We start from the raw sequence: 15,796 nt of genomic DNA, 5'->3' as shown, positions 1-15,796 counted from the left end.
GCATTCGGGTTCATGTCACTCAACGGGATGGCCTCTGTGTTATATCTGATCGACATGTTGGGATCATTGCAGCAATGAATGACCCTAACGTTGTATTCACCGAGCAGCGAGCCTATCACAGGTTTTGTGTTCGGCACTTGGCTTCTAACTTGAAGAGTCACGTGCAAAGAAACGACATGAGAGATGTGTTCAAGGCTGTTGCGTACCAAAGGCAGGAAAGAAAACTGGTAGCTGATATGAGTTTGATCGGTCAGGCATGTACCAAGGCCATACAGTATATTGTCCAAGTGCCCTTGCCTATGTGGTCTTTGTTTCACGATGCTGGTCGCAGATATGGGATATGTACTACGAACTTCTCAGAAACATTTAACAATGTGTTGAAGGGTGCTCGATTTCTACCTATCAAGTCCCTTGTTGAATTAACATTCCACAGAGTCAATAAGTATTTCACTGATAGAAGGGAATTATCTTAGGCTAGATCTGAACAGGGACTTGCATACTCCCCCAAAGTCACTTCCATTATGGAGAAAAACATTGTAAAGGCTAGATATCACAAAGTGGAAGCGTATAACCGTCGACTGCATATATATCAAGTTGAAACAAAGAGGGGAGATAGAACTGGTAGAAAAGGAGGCCATAGACATACTGTTAACTTTCAGTTAAGAATGTGCACATGCAATAAACCACGGATCTTCCACCTCCCATATTCTCATGTTCTAGAAGTTTGTGCGAAGTATTCGATATCAGAGCGGCCATGGGTGGACCGGGTACTGCAATCAGAGGCCTACGCAAACACATACGCTCCCCAATTCTGGCCTATCCCTTGTGAGACGGCATGGAGAGAGTATGGAGGGCCTAAACTCATTCCCGACAACAGCATGGTACGAGGACAAGGTCGCCCTAAGTCAAGGCGCATACGCAATGAAATGGATGAGTCCAACCGTCCCGCGAGCAAATGCGGCCTCTGTCACCAGCAGAGTCACAACAAGAGATCGTGTCCCTCTAGATCGACCGGGCACTAAGTTTTTTTTTCTGTTATCTAGAGTGATGTAGTAGAATAGTACGGTGATTGTATTTCTACATTTCAAATGATTGTAACAGTTGGATTTTTAGATTGAAGTATGAGATTTGAAATTCTGTATTTTATTAGCGCTTATATGTAATTTTTACTCTTTAATTGTTGGATTATAACTGTTTATGAACAGATACCATGGACACCCGAGATAGGACACCCGGACCCACCGACCCTTTTGTCCTTACACTACAGGACACACATCGTAGCGTTGACATTTGGAGTCAGTCGGTTGATCCGGCGGTCATACTGACATGCAGGCACTACACTGTCGCGTTCCTTGGCGATTGGGTTATCGATCCCCGCATTCTGCCTTTCGTGGAGTACGCTGGCTTCATGGGTATACATCGGATGGCGTTCAGAGAAGTCGACCCAGCGCTTGTTACTGCGCTTGTGGAGAGATGGAGACAGGAGACGCACTCCTTCCATCTACCTGTTGGGGAGGCGACTGTAACGTTGCGAGACGTGGCGATACTCACACGGATTCCCATTCATGGGAGTCCGGTGTCTGGATCTGCGCTGGTCGATCCCCCCGGTTATGTAGCTCAAGTTCTCAGGGTTCAGCCAAGCCCGGACGATATCAGGGGCGGCGAATTGAGGACCGGCTGGATACGCGACACTTTTCGTGTGTTGCCTGATGGTGCCGATGAGGCCACTGTTGCGAGACATGCTCGAGCATACCTTTTTCTGCTCATCTCGGGTGTGTTGTTCGGTGGTAAGAGTGGCAGCCATTTACAAATCATTTACCTGCAGCTGTTAGACCACGACTGGGAGCATATTCGTGGCTACAGCTGGGGCAGTGCTTGTCTGGCGATGTTGTATCGCCATCTGTGTAGAGCATCCCGTCGGGGTTCTCGTGAGATCAGCGGGTCTGTTATTTTTGCTTCAGGTAACCTACCTATTTGTTAACAATTTAATTCGGAAAGTTCTTACTTAGTTTACAATTAACCTAGTTTTGTGTGTTTGATGTCCAGTATTGGTCTTGGGAGCACATCCATGTAGGCAGGCCAGGTAGGCCTGCTATACATCGTCAGGGGCAGCAGGATCAGGACCAGCAGTATAAGAGGTACATTCCTCCACCACGGCCTTCCGCTGACGAGGCGTACGGTTGCAAATGGGCGGTCCCCAAGCTGACATATGCACATGCGGCGAGGGGCCTTCCGTACTACCAAGACGCCCTTGATCGACTCACCGAGGATCAGGTGAAAACTTTAATTTATTTAGTAAACAGTTATTTATTATGTATACTCTTAACATATTTAATATGCACTAACCTGTTTATTATAATACTTTGTATGTGTTATCGCAGATGACATGGGACCCGTATGAAGCTGATTTAGTTGCTGCCATGCCTCCACATCTGCTAGATCATCAGGCGCAGTGGCGTTCTAGAGTCCCCCTGATCTGTTTTGAGGTCGTCGAGGGTCACCTATCGGATCGAGTCATGCGACAGTTTGGACTACGCCAGACTGTCCCCCAGCAGTGTGACACTAGTGCCCGGCTGCACCGCATTGACCGTCGGAGAAAGAGCGACAGGAACTGGCGGACGGAGCATGCTCAATACATTGACGTGTGGCATCGACGGTTAGAGTTCGTCGTCACTGGTGACCCCATCCACGGCGTTATGGATCCATACGATCCATACATGGAGTGGTACATGCAGATTACACGACGTTTCATCAACCCCAGCTACACACCGCCATCCGCACATTACCATCCATCCTTTGACGTGATCAGGGGATATGTAAGTGTATTTGATTAACTTATTTTTATCAATTTTAAATTTGTATATCATTCAACTAACTTATCCATAATTAATGCAGGCGTTGGATATGACGGGGATGGTTGACGCACTGTCGGACGTCCTTCCAGGCATACCTGAGACGCCCAGAGCACAGGTCGAGCGGGTCCGAGATATGGGCATGGCTACCTTGCAGAGATATGGTCACGCCTATCTCGTCCACCCCCGGGACGATCATGGCGGCCACTCTAGTCACTCACAGTTCGAGGCTGGCCAGAGTAGCTGTGGAGGTGATCCCGCGTCATCCACGGGCGCAGAGGAGTACGACGTTCGCAGTTCCGCGCCCCTACGTCATCCTGATGACCCATCGCCCAGCCAGCTGACTCCGCCAGTACGCCCGAACCCATTTACCATGGTCCGTCACTACAGCCGTCGTCAAAGGCCGAGAGTGCACATACAGGATACAGAGCCGTTACACCAAATTGATGAGTCAGAATAGGATAGAATTATCTGATTTATTTGCTGTAATGACCTTCTCTAGTTTGTTGCACATAACACTTACATTACATTATTATTTTAATAATTATTTGAATGAATTTATGTCTTGTTTGAATTTCAAATTCCTTATTTGTCCACATTTGACTCATTTCGTTCAAAATAAATTGTGGATGTGGTAGTGGTGGATGTGGAGGAGGAGGGTGGTGGATATGGAGGAGGAGGGTGGTGGAGGTGGTGGATGTGGAGGAGGAGGGTGGTGGATGTGGAGGAGGGTGGTGGAGGTGGTAGATGTGGAGGAGGAGGGTGGTGGTGGATGTGGAGGAGGAGGGCGGAGGTGGTGGATGTGGAGGAGGGTGGTGGTGGAGGTGGTGGATGTGGAGGAGGAGGGTGGTGGTGGTGGTGGATGTGGAGGAGGGTGGTGGAGGCGGAGGTGGTGGATGTGGAGGAGGAGGGTGGTGGTGGAGGTGGTGGATGTGGAGGAGGAGGGTGGTGGAGGTGGTGGATGTGGAGGAGGGTGGTGGAGGCGGAGGTGGTGGATGTGGAGGAGGATGGTGGTGGTGGAGGTGGTGGATGTGGAGGAGGAGGGTGGTGGATGTGGAGGAGGAGGGTGGTGGAGGTGGTGGTGGTGCATGTGGAGGAGGAGGGTGGTGGAGGTGGTGGTGGTGGATGTGGAAGGTATCACAGAAGGCTGCTGCTGTTGGGGCTGCTGCTGCTGCCTTCAGCCAGCAGATAAAACGCTGACTGAGGCAGCGTTTTATTCTGTTTTATACTAAAGCATAAAACGCTGCCTCAGTCAGCGTTTTAAGGGATGTTATGGCCTAACACAAAAACGCTAACTGAGGCAGTGTTTTTGTGTATTTCCATTTTTTTTTTAAAAATTTGTGTTTTAACAAAATACGAATTTTTTTTTTTAAAAAAAATAACAAGAGTAAAACGCTGACCGAGTCAGCGTTTTACCTCAGAAGCTTATTTTCGTAAATAGTTTGGCCACGAGTCTATATTTATAAATAGTTTACTAATAAGGCTTACTTTCGCAATACCTTCCTATCTCGCAAATTCAGACTAGACCAATTGAGATTCCAGCCTATTAGGATTCTCTCCTTAGTTACAAAAAAAATAAAAAATAAATAATAAAAATTTATAAAACACACGTCAATCCTGTAACTCTGTAAGTTACCCTTCCATGCCGGTTTTGACATGTGGAGAGCGACTAAGCGGTGCGTCCTCAAACCGTCATACACCCTCCAATCCACTCTAAAATATACTCCTCACATTTTTGTTGGGCAACGTACTCATACTTAATTTTAGGTAAACCAACTAAATAAAACTTCACCACTCAAATAAAAAACTATATACTATACAATATACTCGGAATACAAAATTATTCATCATTACCCACGTAATACAAAGTTGCTTAAATAACAACAATTAACTCCGATACTCCAGAAAACCCATTTGCATCAATGAAGACCGCCTCTGATAATACTAATAACAACAGAAGAGGGAGAGAAGGCAAGAAGAAGAGGTCCGAGTCGAACGAGCCAGACGCGCCGGGTTATCATAAAGAGGTTGTCGAAACTCGAAGCGAATCATGCTAGCTTGAAGGCCAATTTTACGAGTTAGCTCAAGAGTTGAGGTGTTCCTCGAAGAAGAAGAATGATTCGAGAAGAGAGGATCGAGCGGAGTGGCTTTGGGGTCCTGCGTTTACGGGGAACTTTGATAATGCTTATGGTCGTGTGTTACAATCGTTGGGTCATGCTTTACTTGTTAGCTCTATTTCGACGGGAAATATCATTTTCTGGTTAGTACTATTTACAAACTTTACTTTGATTATCGTCGTTGTCTATGGTTCAAGTGTTTGGTTTGTTTTAAGTTGGGGTAGGGGTGATTGAAAGAAACAAACACGTACATCTTAATTTCAACTTTACTATAGGAGTTTAAGCGGATTGATGATTATGAAAGCACGTATTAATTACTCCGTCCGTCTTAAATTAGTGAACTAAAGTTGATAGCTAAATGAGAAAATGAAATTTGGGCAAACAATAGTATGAGGAATTGAGGAGGTGGGAGGATTACCAAGTCCACTTTATGCCTTAGGTCCAATTTCTTTTCGGATATTATTGTAAAGTCGGTATTGGATAATGTATGTTTTATGGCTATATATAGATTTTCACACACATCATATCAAAGGAAATATTTTTTTAGTAATACTCCTTGATGAAGAATAGACCTCTTAAAAATCACCACATGTAAGTGTTTCACGTTAGTTGAATATAAGAAAGTTAATCACTTTATAAGGTTAAGGGGTTACTCCTCCTATTGTCATATAGTTTTGGGATGGAATTTCTTTTAGACTTGTGAAGTGGACTCTCTCTCCTGAATTACGGTTGCGGCTAGACCTGTATTTAACACTCCTAGACCCTAGTTCTATATACTAGTACTATTAAAAGCAAGGGAAATACTTCTAGCTAGGATATGCTAAGTCATGAAAACTTTGTATTTCCGTTGGAAGTTGAAAATAGAAACCTTGGTATGCAGCAAAATGGTAAAAATTGTTAAAGTAGTTGTATATGAAAGATGCCTTAATGCCTAAAAGGTACTCCCTATTTGGAAAATTGAAATTACTATTTCTTAAACTAGCTATCCAATACTTGTATAGTTGTATACAATTATACGGAGTATAATTGGTCAAGACATGTTTATTCTTTTTCTTCGTTCCTTAAATATTGTCCTATTTATTTTGGGTGTGTATTATATTATATTTATCTCATATTTATTTTATCTCTCCTGTACGAAGTACATGGTAGCATGTTTTTCTAATTGCTTTCTTTTATTCTTATTCTTGTGTGCACAACTTTGACAATGTGTATAATTTTGTCCAATCTTTAATGAAGTAAAATTATAATATGGGACATAACTTTTAGAGGCCGACAATGTGAATGACAACTAGGGATGTCAATGGGACGGGTTAAATAGGAGACCCGCCCCATCCCTGCCCCAACGAGGTGGGGATGGGTCTTGGTTTGGCGGGTGATGGGGCGGGGATGGGGAAAAAAATCATACCCGCAATGGGTGATGGGGCGGGGGTGGATTTTAGGTTGTACCCGCCCCATCCCCGCCCCGCCCTACTTCGTACCCGCCCCACCCCTACCCGCCCCACTTCGTACCCGCCCCATCCCCATCCACCCCACTTTGTACCCGCCCCATCCCCACATCCATGTATTTTTAAAAACAAAATTATATACTTTTATACTATTTTATAAAAAAAAATTATGTAAAATAAAATAGTATATTATAATACTTTGTAATACACTTATATTATAAACAAAAAAATGTGTTTTATTAACAATGATTTTTTTCTTTTTGCAATCTTTATTAATTGTGAAGGATTGTGCATTTGGGAGGCGGGGATCAGGCGGGTCTTAGGTGGGGATTAGGTGGGGGTGGATATCTAAGTGGGGGTTGGGGCGGGGATGGTTTTGGAATTGTACCCGCCGGGGCGGGGATGGGGATGAATTTTAGACCCGCCGCGGGGATGGGGATGGGTATGAAAATTTTAGATGGGGATGGGAAGGCCGAAATCCGCCCCGTCCCGCCCCATTGACATCCCTAATGACAACACAAATCCAATCTTCATTTGATAATTTTATACTTTCGTAATACTTTACTCTTTAATTTATTGACTCTAATGAGTATTGATTATGGTTTTGTTGGTTTGGTTGAGAACTTGAGATAAGTATAATTTTATAATTTATAGTATCTAACTATCTATTTTATAATAATATATACTTGGTATTCTTATTTTGCTGAAATCCTTTGAATTTTACTTTTTCTTTCTTTTTTAAAAAATAATTCATAATTATAGAAACACATTTTAATAATTTGAGGGAACGAGGACTATGTCATAAAAATAACATTTTTTTTGGTTCATAAAGCAATGGTAGTTGAATGTTGTTGGATTACAAAGTATGTTGATATTTTGTAAGTAGTATAAAGTAATGTTGAGTGTGATTTTCGATGAAAATTACTTAAAATATATTACGAATTGAATAGTGCTACCCTTGGATGGTACAACACACTAATTAAGCTAAAATAAACAAAATCCTTCAAGATAATTCCAAAAAAAAAAAACACCAAAAAAAACACAAAAAAAACCCTAAACTGATCACACATCCACACAATTTATGTAGCACTACAATGTAATCTTTAAAGTAACAACGTGAGACATCTTCACATCTTACGATCAAACCATAAATAAAGTGAAATAAATCATAAGATACAAGTTTAGAACCCATTCTAATAAGACCATGGAAATAAAGTGAAATAAATCAATCTTTCAATGACTAAAGGAGGAGTCTATTTCATTTTGTTTGCTTGGTGTAGAACTTTCCATTGGTGTCTCTTTACTCCCGTTAAAAATACTCCTTACAATTGTACAAACTATTTTCTCCCTTATTAGTACTCTGTAAGGGAGAGATCACATGTGTGAGCCTTTGGAATTCTCGCACAATCTTTATTGGGTAAATACAAGTAAAGAGGAACAAATTAATCTTAATCACAATTTTTTATAATAAAATTTTGTGGGTTTTTAGATTTTAAAATGAAAAAGGTGAGGTGAAAAAGTGTTTGACTCTTCATGACCAAGAAAAGGTGTCTTGAGAAGTGAATATAATACGAGTAGGGCACAAAAGCGCTTTAGGAGTAGTAAGATTCAAATTAAAAGAAAAAAAAAAGTGAATGATGCATTTTAATTAAGGGCCGCCAACCGTGTACTTAGGAGACACCGAAGTTGATATATGAGTGGCCTCACAGCCACTTATGGTTGGTGTTTGTTTGATAGGTTCAACTTGAGAGCTGGATTCCAATCTCGTACTCCGTGGGTGTTATGACTTGTATTTGGCCCGCAATTACTGAGCTCAAATGACCCTAACATAACCTACACCATTCATTTCATTTTGTTGAATTGGTTTTAAATACTCCATAATTATGAAATTAGTACAATTAACACGCGCAACATTCGTCATATCTATCTAGTTATGTTACATATTTAGTTGTTAGCGGCATTGATGAAAGAATTATCGATGAAGGCAAATGCGTAGCAAGTGAATGAACCTTTTGAGTATAATTGTCCAACATTGTTCATAATAGTGATCTCAAATTTTTTTAAAGGTAAGGACTCATGTGGGTTTTTTTTTTAGTAGATATGTTAGAAAAACATGTACACATGCAGAAACTTTAAAACATGAAACACGGTTAACAAAAGAAACTAAGAGAGTATTTGATCATGTCGGTTTCATCTTTTGCTAAAAATCTTAATGGTAAGTTCTAATTCACTTTATTTTTGTTTATATGAATACATCTAAAATTACATTAATTGTATATAAAAAGAATTCAAATAGAGAAATAATGACCCAAAAAGACTTTAATTTGTTATATTAATACCTCTAACATAACATCTACTTTAGAAGTAGAACAAAAAAACTCCTAACCAAAGTCCATAAAAACCAACAAAGTGTTAGCTCATTTGGTAAGATTTTTACCTTAGATATTAGAAGTGTGGGGTTCGAATCCTACCAAGTGAGAGTACATGGGGTAAGGATTCCCAAAAATCCGTGAGCATTGAGGTCTGATCAGATCCCCCTTACCTTTAAAAAAAAAAAAAAAAAAAAAAAAAAAAAGTTAAAAGTAGAAATACAATAATAATATTCCCAAACCTTGCCGCCTTTAAGGTTAAATCTACTCCATATGAATCCATCCGGCCATCCCCATCCGAATTGCTTGTTTGTTTTTAGGTATCGCATGCCACACGTAAATCTCTAATTGGCTCCCTACTCAAACAATTTATTTTAGTACAAGTTGATGTACTTCTAAAATTTAACAACATTAAATTTGTACGTCTCACTTAATTTTCTCAACTCATCCAACAAGCAATTTGATTTATTAAACACAATTATTATTTAAAAATAAATTATTTATTCATAAAAAAATAAGTCCCATTTTTTTGCAAGTTGCATAGAAGAGAGTGAAAAAAAAGAGAGGTCATTATGCCCAGAAATTTCCCTGCATTTTCACAACTACCATCACCGGTAAAAGATATTCCGGCGAGGAGAGAGAAAATATGGGCTCCGACGAGTCAAACCCGGCTTTACTCAGAATTCTTGTCAACAAATGTGCCGAGTTAGAAGCCGGTCAAACCAGTCTCAGATCAAAGCTTCACGAAGTCGTTAAACATGATATTAGTAATTATTCTAATATTAAGAATAGTAATATTCCGGGAAGTAAACACGGTGTGACGTCATTTGCCGGCGGGATGACGTTTCCTGGCAACTTCAGAGATAGTAATCCGTATAATCACGTGCTTCAGTCGATTAATCATGCTGTTCACGTGACTTCGCCTACTTCAGGGGAGATCATTTTCTGGTATTTGGATTGACTTTTTTTTTTTTTTGTTTTAATATGTTGTTTTTATTTTTTGGTGGGTTAACTTGGTTTATGATTTGGATAATGGTAATATAACACGACGATTGGAGTGTGAATGTTTGAATTTTTTTTGGTGTTTCTAAATTTGGGTATTGTTTGAAATTAGGTAATTTCTATATATAGATTATTGTATTAGTGATTTGTTGTTTCTATATTTGTGTTGTATTCTTGTAGTAGTATGTCGAAATGGCGAAATCATATTATGAAGGATTAATTTCAGATTTTCAGGGCTAGAAATGAATATTTTTGTACTCAACGACTTCAATTACATGGTGATTTGGAGATGTTGTTTTTGAGGTTTCAGCTTGGCGATAACTATACATCTTTGATGTAGCTGATTAATGTTATTGCTTTTATTGGTGTCAAAAACTAACAAGGATCGATTTTTCGAGTTTTCCGATTGTACTCTCACTAAGATATGATTTTAGAACACAAGGATGAGGAGTGCTAGTTACTAATTGAAGGAAGGAAGTATTAGATTTGAGATTTGACATATATGATTTTAGTACATAAGGTTTTGGACAATTTTTGCCAAGTTAAGGAGTGCTAGCTACTAGTTGAAGGAAGAATTCAAGGGGCTCAATACTTTTCAAGCCTTAAGTCTTTGGCAATGGCATTTCAGTTAACTGTTATATGAGTAATACATAAATGTGTTGTGCTACTCGTGTTCCTGGCTAAGGGGAACAAATTTATCTAATGCGAATAAAGGTGCTTATATGTGTATATTGTTTCAAAAAGCACTGCAGCAGCTGAAATTCTTCTACTTTGACTACCACCAGTCTTTTGTTCATAAAATATAATGTACTTTTTAATGGTTTCATAAATTTGTGTCATATAGACCTGCAATAATGTGTAACAGGAACCATGCTGCAGAGAAGCTTTATGGATGGAAGGACTATGAAGCAACAGGGAGACGTTTTTCGGAGCTTATTATAGAAGTAGAGTATGTTCCATACATCGAGAAAATCAGGGAAAAGTTGCGCTTTGGCCATTCATGGTCAGGTCAGTTCCCTTTTAAGAAGAGGTCCGGTGAAGTTTTTATGGCACTAGTGACTGAGAGCCCGTTATATGAGGATGGGGAGCTTGTTGGCGTTGTTACTGTTTCAAGTGATGCAGCTGTTTTTAATAGCATTAGATCAAACCAGCCTAGGGTACCACGGGGTAACATGAAAAAGATTCAGTGGCAACAAAGACCACAGATTGCATCAGTGCCACAGATGGCTTCATCTATTACGGATCTGGTGCTTATATGTTACTACAACATAGTACATACCGCTTTTCTTCATTCCTTGTTTTCTCTTGTTCCAGTTGCTGAAAGAGTGATGATGTGACTAATTAGGCCTCGAAGGTCCTTGGGCGTATGCGCGGAGATGACACTTCCAGAGATGGAGAGGGAGTTGTTTCGGAAGCTGAAGATATGAATCAAGATAAGAAGGAAGCTGATGTATGCGTACTTGTCTTGTCAATATCCTATGTCTATAATGATGATGCTTATATGTATAAATACATTTTGTGCTAAGCTTTTAGCGGTGATTCTTGCTTGCAGATAGCTAAGAATACAGGCGAAGGTAATAGCTCTCATGAAGAGGAATCTGTGATGGCTCAACCTGCAAAAATGGTATACCCCTGCCCTTTTTCATATAATCCGTGTATATACATATTATAGCCACTAGAGTATTAGTTTAACAGTGTTATGCAACGTATTGGCCTTCCAACTTTAGGAACTTATTCCTGGTTCATGTGTGAATTTTTTCAGTGTTTTTGCAAATGTCAGAAACTTCACTTCTACAAGTCTAATCTATTATGCAAACATTACAAATATCTAGGGGATGCACAGTATGAACCCTTGTGTTTATGATTGTGCTCCGCTCCCTTGGTCCTTGTTCTTCAATAAACCAATACTTATGCTTTGACTGTAACCTCTGTTATGTTTGGCTTGATAAAGAAGTTAGATGTGAATATTTTGTGTGGTATCAAAACCATATGTTCTTTATTTTCTAAAAGTTTTCCTTAGTGATAATTATTTTTTCAGGGAAGTAGTGTTACAGCCTGAGTAGACTGTTTGGTTAAATTTCGAGTTTGTGTAAGGCAGGTCTATTTATGTCATTAACAACTAGCAATGATATGGGTAATTCAATGGATTTCTGTGTGTTGTGATAAATGGGATTTCATTTACTACAAGTACAAATTAATCTTTATGAGTACTAAGGTGAAAGTTAGTATTTGATCCGAATACTATAAGTCTTCTAATCAGTAGCCTATGCTAAATTAATGCAGGCAGCTAAACTTTTGGCGAGATTCCGAAAGAACAGTGGCAATAATGCTGAAAAAAGTGATAAAATCCCTGTACCTAACAGCCTATCGAAAAAAACTGATGATGAGTCATGTTCTACCGAAGGTTCAAAATATATTACATCAGATAATTCTACTTATGATGTCAGACTTTTTCCTTTTCCTGGTAATGGACATGTGAATGAAAATATGAAGTTCTATGATTAGAAAATTTGAGTATGCCATGAATATTCTAAATAGCCTAATCAATCAACTTTGTTGTGCCAACATTAGGTTTGCATGATAAAGATGCCAACCCTCTATTGGAAAAGCCTAAAGCTACAGAAGTAGAAGATGCTGCTTCACGTCAAGCAGGAGCCAAAAGTTCTTCAGGCTCAGGGGATAACTTGTCTGGAAGTCCTGGTAGCTCTTCAAGCAAAGGTGACAGTGAGTCAAGTCGTTCAATGGTTGATTCTGATATTCTATGGGAGGACCTTCAGTTGGGTGAGGAGATTGGTCAAGGTAACTAGATGTCTAGATCATACGGAGTATTATTTATTTCTACATCTCATCCATTTTTTTTTATGGTACAGTAGTTTAAAATCTTGCGCTGAAGTGTCATCATTAATAGACCTTTGTGTAATTTTATTAGTATTCACTTCCGGTTCCATTGTACAGGCTCATATGCTGTTGTATATCATGGACTTTGGAATGGATCGGTAAGTAATTTTTCAATCTAGAAATTAGAATGTCAAACTAATGTATTAGTGTAAAAAACAAAGGTACTTCCAAGTATAAGAACTGATTTTTTTACACAAGTCGTGCAGGATGTTGCTATCAAAGTTTTCTTTGGAAAAGATTACAATGAAGGAACTCTACTAGATTACAAAAAAGAGGTGAGGGTGTTTGGATTTTAAATACTCCTGAATCATTAGTTGAAACTCGAAACGAGCTCACTTACAATATCCTATTGTATGACATTGCAGATTTGTATAATGAGAAAATTGAGGCATCCAAATGTCTTGCTCTTCATGGGAGCATGTTATTCACAGGAACGACTTGCTATTGTAACCGAGTTTCTTCCAAGGTAATACTGAAATGTTAAAGCATGCAGATTTTTTGGGCCCTTTCTTTCCTGTCTATTAAAGATATAGCTTGTTAATTTATTATAACAATGATATTGCCTGGGTGAGAGAAAGCTGAAATGTTTAATATGTTAATACAGGCATTAAAATTTTGAGTTGTAACTCCCTTGATATTACTTCCATAATTATTTTTTTACTTAGATGATGCAAGAAATGTGCTACTTATATTCAAATTTGTTTATTTTATAGGGGAAGTCTTTTTAAGATACTTCACAGGAGCAATCAGGTTTTGGATCTCAAGCGGCGTTTGAGGATGGCCCTTGATGTCGTATGATTCTCCTCAGATAAAACATTAGATTTTTGTTGCTCATTCTTGTTTTGCAGCTTGAAAAGTATGGCTCAAACACTTTGTATGGCTGCAGGCTAGGGGCATGAATTATTTGCATCACAGAAATCCTCCTATAGTTCATCGAGACTTGAAGTCTTCAAACTTGCTGGTTGACAAGAACTGGAACGTGAAGGTATCTATTGAGAATCAAAGCAACTTATCTCTTCTTCCTTCCATTGTAGTGTAGCATTTAAGTGTCAACATCGCTCACGCTAAAGCTCTTGTTTTAGGTTGGTGACTTTGGGCTATCGAAATTGAAGCACGCAACCTTCTTAACAGCAAAGTCTGGAGGAGGAACTGTAAGATATTCGTCAAGTCAAAGTTCAGCTCTATGTCCAGTTGTCCACTATGAACACTGACTGTATAATAGGATTTGGTGGTTTTATTTAGTGTAATTATTCCTGTGTATGGTTAGCTCACTATCTTATTTGTTTGTATACTGATTCGCCTATAATTGTCATGCAGCCTCAGTGGATGGCACCAGAAATACTCCGGAATGACCCCTCCAATGAAAAGTAAATTCTTGATTCTTAAAAACTCTTTTTTATGTTCATTATGGTATATGCTTGTTGAAATACACTACCATAAGCCCTTCATGCCATTTAACAGCTCACACCATATATAATTTTCTTCAATAAGTCACTGAAAATATATTTACGTGATTTAGCTACCCTTGTTGAGTTGTTTCCAGGGATGGTCTAACTTTAGATACAGTCTCCTTGAGCAGTCCATTTAAACTTTTCCAGTATGCTACAAGTTCACATAAAGCGAGTCTCTCCATCATATACTTAACCTTCTGACTCCTCTCCAATTTAGGTCCCTTATTTGGGTGTTGATTTATAACTTTTATCTTTATTTGTGATTTGGAAAAAGATAATTTTGACATCTTATAGATGGTGAAACAAAAAATATTTTGTGGCTGTTCTCTACTCTTGTAATATTCTCTGGCCGAACACGTATCTGTATCTATCTATATTCTATACTGAAGTATTTTCTTCATGCTTATTTTTGACAGGTCAGATGTGTTCAGTTTTGGTGTCATCCTATGGGAACTGGTAACTGTAAAAATCCCTTGGGATAATCTAAATGCTTTGCAGGTTCTTGCTCTCTTCTTTCGTTCCATATGCTTTTGTCTAGAAGAAGCTATATATACACAGATGCAATCATTAGAAAAAAAAACTTCAACTATTTTTTTGTTGACCATCTGTTTTCATTTTGAAAGGTTGTTGGTGTAGTAGGATTCATGGATAGAAGGTTAGACTTACCGGAAGGCCTTGATCCTCACATTGCATCCATCATAAAGGAATGCTGGCTAAGGTAAATTTTTTTACTCTTTTCAGGTGTTTTGCTTTACTTAGTAAGACACTATGTGTCTGTATCTCTTCAACTTAAATTTCAGATCGAATCATTCTTGATCCATTAATTAAGTTCTAATTTTTTTATTTTTTTTTAAGTATAAATTATGATTAATAACTGTCTACGACCAACTCTAGTAGATCACAATAAAATCAGTTGTTTTTGATAAAATATCAGTTTATCTGTATTAGTTATTATTATTATTAACATATATGCAAGTAGCAAAAGACAATATTATACAATGCTAATGCTATTGTGCAATAATCAATGAGCAGCAAGCCAGAACTGCGTCCTTCATTTGAAAACATCATACAGAAAATGACCAGAATAGTTCAAATCACTCCATCTTCAGCAACCCCTCCTGTTCGGAAAAGTTTTTCATTACCACCATAGAAGTACACACATCACAATGCAAGAGCTTTACTACAAAGGAGTTCAGGACTGTATTTGTCTACTGCAGCCGAAATCTGCCATAGTGTATATCTTGTTTATGGCTGTTGTTGAGCTACAATTTGATTGATGGGAGTGGTAGTGTATATAGTGGTAAATTGTGCTTCAGATACCACATTACTGCTGTATTACTTGTGCAAATACTGGAAACCACTCGCTACCTACTAAATGTGCCATATATAGCAGAAAATAGTCCTAGAATTGGCGGGCATTTGTTGAGAAGGTTATAGCAGATTTCTTAGGGGATTATAATATCTGTTGCTCCCCTTCTTTTTCCTTAATTTTTTGATGATTTTTTTTTGGGGACTATGGTTTCTAGTCCTTGTTACAATATATAATTAGTTGATTGTTTGGTTAAATTATCATCCCCTATAATCATCGATTAGGAAGAATTTCTGCTTGTGTTTTCTTTCTTGTCTTTCCATGTAGAAGCAATTTTTTGTATCCGTTTCAGT

General features: G+C 38.8%; 2 protein-coding genes across 2 annotated transcripts; both read left to right on the top strand.

The window, feature by feature from the left end:
• Window positions 1-1,210: 1,210 nt before the first annotated feature.
• LOC110719179 (serine/threonine-protein phosphatase 7 long form homolog) lies at window positions 1,211-3,312 on the top strand. Its single transcript, XM_021898082.1, has 4 exons — window positions 1,211-1,961; window positions 2,075-2,274; window positions 2,382-2,816; window positions 2,896-3,312. The coding sequence occupies exons 1-4, from the start codon at window positions 1,211-1,213 to the stop codon at window positions 3,310-3,312; spliced, it is 1,803 nt and encodes a 600-aa protein (XP_021753774.1).
• Window positions 3,313-8,687: 5,375 nt separating this feature from the next.
• On the top strand, window positions 8,688-15,733 carry LOC110719493 (probable tyrosine-protein kinase DDB_G0283397). The gene is made up of 16 exons (XM_021898450.1): window positions 8,688-9,731; window positions 10,651-11,032; window positions 11,131-11,235; window positions 11,338-11,409; window positions 12,069-12,249; window positions 12,357-12,584; window positions 12,741-12,781; window positions 12,890-12,958; window positions 13,049-13,149; window positions 13,397-13,475; window positions 13,570-13,668; window positions 13,766-13,834; window positions 14,001-14,050; window positions 14,551-14,632; window positions 14,758-14,852; window positions 15,167-15,733. Exons 1-16 carry the CDS (start codon window positions 9,430-9,432, stop codon window positions 15,282-15,284), a joined length of 2,073 nt encoding a protein of 690 aa, XP_021754142.1. The 5' UTR covers window positions 8,688-9,429; the 3' UTR covers window positions 15,285-15,733.
• Window positions 15,734-15,796: the final 63 nt, after the last annotated feature.

This window comes from Chenopodium quinoa, unplaced genomic scaffold, assembly GCF_001683475.1.
Source record: "Chenopodium quinoa cultivar QQ74 unplaced genomic scaffold, ASM168347v1, whole genome shotgun sequence".
NCBI classification, from domain to species: domain Eukaryota; kingdom Viridiplantae; phylum Streptophyta; class Magnoliopsida; order Caryophyllales; family Amaranthaceae; genus Chenopodium; species Chenopodium quinoa.
This window is presented reverse-complemented; position numbering and strand designations above follow the sequence as displayed.